The sequence below is a fragment of the Diceros bicornis genome, chromosome 15 (assembly GCF_020826845.1).
Source record: "Diceros bicornis minor isolate mBicDic1 chromosome 15, mDicBic1.mat.cur, whole genome shotgun sequence".
Taxonomy (NCBI): Eukaryota; Metazoa; Chordata; class Mammalia; order Perissodactyla; family Rhinocerotidae; genus Diceros; species Diceros bicornis.
This window is the reverse complement of record NC_080754.1, coordinates 51,867,329-51,877,415: the sequence shown is the minus strand read 5'-3', so window position 1 is coordinate 51,877,415 and position 10,087 is coordinate 51,867,329. Positions and strand designations below refer to the sequence as shown.

Below are 10,087 nucleotides of genomic sequence, written 5' to 3'. Positions count from 1 at the left end.
AAACTGTTCCTGCGCCAAGGCAAAGATAAGGAAACCCTGAGTACCCGGTATGTGAATGAGAATGATACTGCTAACATTTCTGTTTGAAATGACAAAACAACTACCCTTTCAGTTAAAAAGACAAAGTGATTTTTATACTATGTTAAACATAAAAATATTTAATATTTTTAAGCTAAAAATTTTAGCATGCTAAAAAATTTTCTTTTTCAAAACAAAATATCCATGCTTGTTTTTCAATGATACATACTCAATTGTCTTATTTATGCTATTTCTTGAGTGGAAGTCTAAAGAATCAACTCATTTTAAAATATTAAATCAATTTTCAAATAAAATTAGGAATCCTGTATTTAATTTTACATTAAATACATTTATATTAAATTTATTTATTTTTCTTTGCGATCACAGCTTTAACTACATATTTTTAAATGCTTTTATAAAAACCATTTCCAAAAACAGCCGGGCCATGATTTGCTATACTTCCCTGTAATTTTTTCTTTTTGATTTAGTCACATATATTTGTTTATATAAACAAATATACAAAATGGGGCCAGCCCTGGTGGCGTAGTGGTTAAGTTTGGCATGCTCCACTTCAGCAGCCTAGGCTCGGTTCCTGGGCATGGACCCACACCACTCACCTGTCAGTGGCTGTGGCTCACATACAAAAACAGGAAGACTGGCAACAGATGTTAGCTCAGGGAGAATCTTCTTCAGCAAAAAATAAATAAATAAATAAAATAAAATGGACCCAGAAAAAATGTTATTTAAAACAAAAAAAACTGAATGTACCAGTTTCCAGTTTGCATAAGTCTGATTAATGGGAATACATTTCTGTCTACTATTCCCTTCCACTTACTGGGATGGTAGGCCCCAGGAAACGGAATTTTTCAAGTCCCCACCTATTCATCAGTCCTCCAGAGAGGGGCTCCAGATTGAAGAACCCTTTGTTTAGCAGAGCATGGTAATGAGTTTTTAAATTTATATGCCCTAAGGAATCCAGTAAAAAGTGAAGACTTTAATTTCTCTCCTCCGTATCGCAGGAGAATCTGGGTTTCAGAGGGAGCCCTAGAAAGAAAAAGTGACAGAGCCCAGGGGCAAAGTGAAGTTTTGCTTTGGCAAAAGAAAAGAAGGGGGAAATGCTCCTCATTCGGGAAAGTAACAGTCAAATGTCAGGAGTGAGACTGCAAATTCAAAGCAAAATCAGAGCAAGAAGTGGCTAGGAGAAACTCCCCACAACCACCACCAATGATATAAATGGGGTGCTGGGAAGAGTGTTTGAGCTATTTTTGTATAAATATTAAACGGAAGGAAGACAGAGAAATTTGACACTTGACTTATATGTGTGTGAACATCAGCCATCATTAACGCTGCTGTACACAATTGGGGAGCCATGGGGTGGAAGTAAACAAGGGAGTAGAAGACAGTCTGCAGTGTAGGGAGGGTAGAGCTGGGGACAACTATTAGCAGGCTCTTGCAACAATAGTTCGGGTAGGAATGATAAAGACCTGATCAAAGCAATGGCAGTAGGAATGATGAGGAAGGGAAGAATTCCAAACATCTCAGTTGTAGAATCAATCAGATTGGTGACTGGCAGAGAGGCATGGTTGGGATACCTCCAAGATTTCTAGCATGAGTGACTGAGTGAACAATGATGCAGTTATCAGTTTTAAAATACAGTAAAAGGGGCAGGTTTTGTTGGGGAAATGGTAATTCTAGTTGGACATTCAGTGGAGATATTCAGAGGACAGCTGGAAATAACTTTTATGCTATATTTTGGATTTAAGCTGAAAGCATGAATGAGAATTCTCAGATTGCATAATGCAAAGAGAAGGGAAGAAGCTGAGCATGAAAGCATGGCGGCCAGGAACATTCAAGAGCTGGGCAAAGAGAGAGGAACCAAAGAGAAATCAGAAGGAAGAACTGATATCATAAATGCCAAAGGACAATAAATCAAGAAGTGAATGGTCAATATTGTCATACGCTGAATAAAATGCTAGCTGAAAAGAAGCTATTGGATTTGACCAGAATTATTAATGAACAGTGGAGGTAGAAACCAAATTGTTGTAGTCTAAGGAGTGATTGTCAGTGAGAACATGGATACAGTAAATTAAAGCTCTTCTGAGAAAAAAGGTGGTAGGGCAGGAGCTTGAGAGGGAGTCATTGTCCACAAAAGATTTTTGTTCCCCATCATAGTCCTAGCCTAACATTTTGCATCTAGCAGGCAGTATCTATTAAATGCAATAATATTTTCATTTATTGACCAGATCTCCTATGAAAAGAATCCAGTGTTCTCCAAATAAAACAGTACAAAACAGATCCATCATTTTGGACAGGGAGAGGGACTGAGGAAATAAAGATATTTCATATTCTATATTATGTTTTAGGTTAATTGGTAAGAATTATCACTTTTTTCTCACCCTCCTTCTGACCAGACACCCCCTAATTATAGATTATAGAGGGGAAAGGAGCTAAATGGCTTGCTGATCCTGTCCCTGGAGTGCAGAATTGCATAGCCCCAAAAAGAACTTTCATTATCTTATTTTATAAAAGATTAGGCATCAAGTTGCCACGAGTTGCCTTAATTACATATTTAATTGCTATTAGGTTACATATATAATATTGAAAACTTGAAGAGTCTTTTAATGATATAATAATGCTTACGACATAAGCATTAAGTGAAAAAAAGGCTACCATATAGCATATGCAGTATGATCTCAATTTGGGTAAGGGGAAAATATATAAATACAAATATATATACATATTTATACACACATATACATACAAAGTAGGACTAAGTACTAGACAATAAACTGATAACATCTCTGGGTGGTAGAATTACAAAATTTTATTTTCTTCATCTTTTTTTTTTTTAAAGAGCTATCCAGCTTTAATTTTATTTATTTATTTTTTCCCCCAAAGCCCCAGTTGATAGTTGTATGTCATAGCTGCACATCCTTCTAGTTGCTGTATGTGGGATGCGGCCTTGGCATGGCCAGAGAGGTGGTGCGTCGGTGTGCGCCTGGGATCCCAACCCTGGCCGCCAGCAGCGGAGCGCAAGCACTTAACCTCTAAGCCATGGGGCCGGCCCTATTTTCTTCATCTTATTTTTCTGTATTTTCCACAATTAAAAATGCTTTAAAATCTCTATAAAGTCATGGGACTTCCTATCTAAACACTTACTAGCAATTTAAGCCCATTCTCTTTGTCCTAGGTGGCTCTAAAATAACAATAGTTATAATAGCAATTCCTTGAAGTAGCCTGCAGTCTTCTTCACGCCCAACTTCTTGGAACCTTTCTCCTACTCATCTTACTAGTTGCTTGTACTTCCTTGGGTTCTCTCGGACTCTCGGATTCTAAAGGTGAGTTTGGAGAAGCAATGTGAAAACTGGAATGGAGAAGCCGAAGTTTGTTTTAGATGAGCCGTACTACCCGGTTCATTGTGTGGAAAAAGATAATTGGCCCAGATCTCGGCTCTGCCCTTTACCAACTGTGGGACCTTAGATAAATCAGTTCGTATCTCTGCCCCTCAGTTATCTCGGTTTTCTCATCTTTTAAATGGGGTTAAAAGAATTTACACGTGGGAAGTGGGCGAGGCTCGTTGAGAATATTGGAAGTGCCACAGTTAGGGACGTCTAGAGTTCCGTAGATCTCAGTAAATCCCTCTAGGAAAGACCCCACCGCAAAGGTACTAACCCTGAGGGGGGTGGGGCCGGGAATCTGTATTTTAGTAGCTTCCCAGGTGATTCAGATGCTCAGTCAGGTTTCAGAACGAAGGACTCTTTCCAGCCCTCCTGCTCTCTGATCCACTTCTCAACATCCTTCTGGTCCCAGCGATTTCCAGTTACCGCAACAAACGGAGCCGAGCGAAGAGGGCAGAGAAGGCGCCGCCAAGGCCCCCAGGACCCAGCGGCCCCCAGCCTCTCGGCAGCAGCCCCCGTCCCGGGCGCTAGCCGCCAGGTTACATAACGGGCCCGCGGCGCGCTCTCGCGAGGTTTCCACCGCCCCCTCCTCGCTCCACGTCAGAGGGAAGCGGGCGGAGCGGCCAACATGGCGGAACGCAGGCGACACAAGAAGCGGATCCAGGTAGTAAAGCCGAGCTCTGGGGTAGGGGCTTCAGGGCGCTCAGGAGTGGAAGAAGGGGAGAAAGGCCCCTGGAAGGGCGAACGAAACCGAGGGCGAGGCGGGGTGGGGTTCCGCCGCGAGGCTCCGGCTGCAGGCTGCGTCGTTGTGAGGGGCCTGAGGGGGGGCGGTGTTGGCCGAGGCGGAGATCGAGGCGGAGGTGGTGGGGCAGCGGCGGAAGGCAAGAGGCGCCGCGCTCGGAAGCCGCCGCGGATGCGCGGACGCCGGCCTGGGGTTCCTGTGGCCGCTCCGGCCGGCGCCTCCGCTGGGAGGTCAGCCTCCTCCCCAGCGCAGACTCCGACCTCCCCGGGCTCCTCCCTCCCTTCTCGACCCCATCCTGTCGCCTTAGCGATCCCGAAATTAAGGCTATGGTAATTAGGGTAGAAGGAGGCGGAGGACTGACCTAAAGCAGCCGGTTCTTTGTGCGCAAATAGGACCGTAGGAGGGGGAGTAACCTGGGTCTGGTCAGCTGCCCCGGGGGCCCAGGCAGCGATCTGCCTGTCCAGATGTTCAGCTGCGTGTACTCTCCTGTGTCCTCGGTGTTATTAACTTCATAGTCCACTTGGAGCTTTCTGGCTTTCTTTCAGGCTACAAGTGTAAATAAACACAACCGTGTTGGTACTGCAACGAGCTGGTCGCGCCCAGAAACCTTTCCTGTGCCACTGTGTCATCCTTATAACCTACATAACATCCCTCCCTCATTCCACATGCATGTCATATCTATGCATTTCTGCCCTACAGTTTCCCCTGTTGTTCTTGCTCTTTGCCACGAGGGTTAAATATGTGGAACATCTTAAACTCGGGATGTTGATTAGTCCGTTGTCTCCTCAGCTCATGTGCCTAGAAACCTCCATATGTCACCATAAATTGATAACATGTTGTAAGTTAATATAATAATCACAAATTGTTACACTTCTCATTGTCTTTCTGTTCCTTACTATTTCACTGCCTAGAATGACTTTTTCTATCTAATGTTTTATTTCTCCATTTAAAAAAACATTCATCACTTAAGTTGGCTTACACCACAGGTGATTTGTGCTATGCAAGTTAAAATTCTCCTGAAAACTTTGAACTACTACAAAAGAAGATGCCAGTGATCAGTAAATTTGGAATTTTGGAACTGGGCAGAAATAAGCAGGTAGTTAACTAGCAGAGTACAGAAGGGGATAAGAAAGAGACAAATTCCCCCAAAGTCAGACAGGTCCTAAAACCAGGGCTTAAGGTTATTATGGAAGAAGTTTCTAGTTGTACTTTTCCTAGTCTTTCAAAATGTAGTGTTACAAGTGTGAATGTGTAATACTTTTATTAGAATTTATATTAAAGTTACTGGTCAAATTATACTTAATGTACACTTATTTACATGTGCAGTACATTTTATGCCCCTTAATACACAGTGTTTTTACAATTTCAGCTGCTCTTTAATATTGTCGTAAAGATGATCCTGATTGATTTTTTGAATAGCTGCTCTTGTTTCAGTTGTGATCTTATATTAAAGAGAAAGGTAGATTAAGAAGCTGTATAGTAGTGGTAGTGGCTGGGAGCTAAAATTTGAGCCAGATTGTGCCTGTTTGTACCCTGTTTCACTAATTATTAGCTGTGTAACTTTGGGCAAGTTACTTAACTTTTTACCTCAATTTCCAAATCTGTAAGAAGGGATATTGACCTCAAAAAAAAAAAAAAGAAAGAACGAACCTGATAGAGTTGTAAGGTTGTTTTGAAAAATAGGTGAGTCGATGACCTGTTATTAAAGGTTTTAAAAGAGTTCTTGGCACATAACTCCTTTCTCTTCCCCCCTCCCCAAGGATGAAGGGTTTGGGATGATTTGTTTTGGTTTTTGTTAAGCACTCTGATATGCTGAAGAAAGATTAACAGCTATCTATTCAGTAAATAAACCATTAGACTGTGAGTTCTGTAAGTATAGCCATTTACTTACTATTGCTTATTTGAGGAACAAATAAATATGTGAGGATCCATTGTTAAAAATCAACCTGGCATACTGCTAAATGAAATCAAGTCAATTGTACGTCAATAAAAAAAAAAAAAAGAAAAGAAATAACACTTATTTTTCCCATCCTTGAAGTTTTTTATGTAGTTGTGCTAGAATGTTGTAGAGATCTTGGGAGAGCTGCTTGGAGTACTATTATACAGTCTTAACAAATTAATAAAACTATACAATATCTTATAAAATTCCTTGTGTTCCCCCCCCCCCCGAGAATCAGAAACTATAATATTGGCATCATTTTAAACAAAAAGATCAAATGTAATGACAAAGTTCAGAGTTTAAGTTACAGAAAAGATTCTATTGTAAGACTTTTGGGCAAAAAGGTCTGTAATATCAACTGAGTTTCCTGTTGTTTGTTCCTTGATGTTTCATGTTTAGAAAAGATTTTTATGTTTAATAGATTCAAGTGACCCCGAATTGTAATTTGTACATTGGGGGAAATGGTTGATACAAACAAGTTTAAGGGTTTAAAAAAATAGCTAATTCGTTTGCTTTTTCTAGTGTAGTGTAATTTCAGATTCTGGTATCCCATCCAAGTTGGAGACAAGAGGACTATTGCGTCACATTTCCTTCTTGGACTCACCTTACGGGTCACTGAAAACCAGAAGTGAGCTACGTGTTCATTGACATTATTTTGGGAAATTTTAATGATTGAGATTCTCAAATGAGAATGATCTCAATCCAAATTAATGAAACATTTGAAAATAAATAACTTTAAGAAATGCAATTATCTAAAATTTTAAGAACATACAGTAAGTGCTTATAGGTTAACAAAGTGCTACTTACTAGGAAGGTTGCTTTAGAATCCTGGAATCATGAAATTTTAGAATTGAAAAGAATTTTCAAATAGTAGGGTTTGTTTGGAATCTTTTTGCACAAATGCTGTTCTTATGTAAAGACAGGGTGGTGGGCCCAAAGCGCTATCCCCTCAGTACCCCACTATCATCATGCCCACACCCCGTGGTCCTTTAAGCTACTTTTAGGACCTAGATCTAAAAGTATTACTAGATATAAAACTTACTGATCTAAGCCATCACCCTCATTTCACAGGTAAACTGAGGTTCAGTGAGGTTATGTGACTTGACCCAGGGTCACTCATCAGGATGGTAAAACCAGATTTAGACCAAGTCTTCTAATTCTCAGTTGAATGTTCTTTCCACTTCACCATTGATAAAATAAAAATAAATTGTCCTAATGCTTTAATCCTGAAATCTTTATATTAAATTGTGTAACATAAAGACATAACATAACTTGTCCCTACTAAAGACAGAATCATCCCATTTAGTATTCTGCTTATGTGTAAAGTATCCAGTTGAGTTTTGGAACATTTAAATAGCTTACTAATTCTTAGAACTTTTATAACCTGCATCTCAGTTAATTTTGTTGGACCCATCTGTCTCCTTGACAATAAAACCCTGATATATCATGGGCCTACATGCTTAATTTCAGAAAAGGGAAGAAAAGAGAAAGTTTGTGACTGTACAGTCTGACTCTCTGGGATTCTTTTGAAGAAAAGAGAAGGAACCCAGGAAGCCAGTCCTAAGAACCCAGGAAGCCAGTCCTAAGTCTGAAAACTGCCCCCAGAGGCTTAATGGAGGACTTACAATAGGACTGAAGCAGGACGGTGTTACAGCAGGGCACTGCCCTAGTCAAAATACAGAGACTTTTGTCAAGCTTTATTAGTAACATGCTGTGTGACTTTAAGCAAATGATTTATCTAAGGTTCCCTCCAGGTTTCAGATTTTATTTAGCTGACTTGTTTACATTTTCACAAATATTTTATACTGCTTGTATGAAGATACGAATTCATAATTTGTAAACTAACCTTTTTCTTTTTTGCTCAGTTCACTCAGCAAATCAACTAAGCTTATTTCTATTGACTATAGCAATTTAAAAAAATTCTTCTAAATCAGAAATTCTGTAAAATTGTCCATGGCTTACTGACTCTTGATCTAATATTTTTTCTCGGAAAGATTGTCTTAAGTACTGAGTAAAATAACATATAATTAGAAATGGTAACACCTATTTCATGATAGTATTTGAGTGTTGATGTATTCTAAAGTAAAAATAGTATTTGTTAAATAATTTAAAAAGAGTGTCCTAACCAAACTTTCAATTTATGTACTTTTTTTGGGGTTGTGACTTGTGGCAGCCAGCATCTTGGTATTTGGGTCGAAAGATGGCAGTCCAGCCTCAAACCTTATTGGCTCTTCACTTACTCATTCTAAGACACTTGAGCCCATTCATTGACCTATCAAGTTCTCTTCCTTGAGAGTTGAGGAGCTGGTTTCTCTTTATTAGTGTGTGATGCTGTTTACAAAAGGCCTTCACTTTTTGTTAGAAGGTTTCTAGAAAAGTTATGAAAATATTCTGAAGATTTGTTCACATCAAAGGAAACAAAGGGGAGGTATTAAAGTCTAATGTATAAACAGGAAGAGAAAGACTGTTTTATCCTCTCTTTAGGCTACAGCAGGGGAGCAGTGAGAGTGAAGACTCGATGGCAGGATCTTCTGTATAACTAGCTTCCTGTGGTCATGTTCTCTTGGTACTGTTCCATGGCAGTCTTTCTTTCTGGCTTCAAAGGCCCAGCAGATGGCAAAAATTCTGTACTTTTTGTTAAAGACAGTCTACAATATGTACAACTTATAAACTTATATGTGGTATAATGAACATTTCATAATATTTCACAAAGGAAAATAGAAACTTTTGAAGGATTTGAACTTCAAGAAGTAACAAGGAAGATATCAATTCTGTTAGACCAGTGTCTTGCAAGAATTCACTACTTTTCTAGTCACAATTTCCAGGGAAGTTACTGATACTTTAAGGAAGTATCAATGGATAAGTAACTCTATGTGTAATTGGGAGAGATTTATCCAAGTCCATGTTTTTGGGTCTCTTCTGTTCATTGTTGCTTAGTAGTGCCTTTACTAAGGAGGGGAAAGGAACGAAAATACATTACTTGAGTCTATTTTGCAGTTGTGCAAAAGAGTTTGGTAAACTTGAAGTTAATTGTTAAAGTGAGGTTTAAAAATGTTATGGATTCATGTAGTATCAGATTTCCTATTATATAATACTAGAATGGACTTTCCAGTTTCTTGTGTATCCTGATATCAGATTTTACATGTGATGCCTCTGTCAACAATCAGTAGATTAGTACATTTCTGCATGTGTTTAGTAAAATGGTTTAATTGAGTGTTAGTATGGGTGTAGATTGTCATGCCTAAAGTTTATATGATTGTTTTTTCCCCAGAATCACCTTCCTCCCAAATTTCTGTTATTAAAAAACTATCCTTTCAGTTGATCAAATTAGAAATCTGACGTCTTTTACTTAGCCATTTCATTCATCCTTTATCATTGAGTCCTATCTGTTCTACATTTGAAATGTTTCAAATATCCTCAGTTCCTTCCCATCCCTAATCCAGTATCACATCACATCTTACTTGAATACTAATTTAGTGCCTTGGGTGTTTTTTTCCCAATTCATTGTACACACAGGCACCAAAATAATGTGTCTAAGTCATTTTTTCTAATTATGTTCTTCTGTTCAAAAACTACTAATGGTCTTTCTGTTACTTACACAGTAAAGTTGAAATTTCTCAAACTGCCTTGAAGACTCGTTAGCCCTGTTCTACTTGTACATACTTAACCTCACAATGCTTCCTAACTTGTCTCTGCTGGAGCCAAATTTTGTACTCATTCTCAGCCACAGTGTTTATGCTGTTCGTTGAGTTTACCCCAAACTTGTTCATTTTTCAAAATCCAGCTGCTTCTTCCAAGAGATCTTTTATAGCTGTTCTCTTCCACACTGATAATGCCACTCCTTTGTGTACAAAATATTTTTTCTGCCACTCATTTTGGGAAATAACAATTGTTGTTTTGGATAGTTTTAACAAAGTGTAGGTATCATGCCTTACAAATTTTTGGTATTGACTGTAGTACCCAAAGATGATTATAGGGTAAACACTCAGT

The 10,087-nt window shown here is 39.0% G+C and overlaps 1 protein-coding gene across 2 annotated transcripts in view; it reads left to right on the top strand.

Annotated features, from left to right (window-relative positions):
- The first annotated feature begins 3,996 nt into the window (after window positions 1–3,996).
- Window positions 3,997–10,087, top strand: part of SEC62 (SEC62 homolog, preprotein translocation factor) — a 28,205-nt gene continuing 22,114 nt past the window's right edge. Inside the window, exon 1 of one of the 2 annotated variants that reach the window (XM_058556370.1) lies at window positions 3,997–4,080. In XM_058556370.1, the coding sequence (XP_058412353.1) occupies window positions 4,045–4,080 (36 nt within the window). In that variant the 5' untranslated portion in view covers window positions 3,997–4,044. The remainder of the gene's footprint in view (window positions 4,081–10,087) is intronic. The other variant, XM_058556369.1, reaches the window with a different exon arrangement.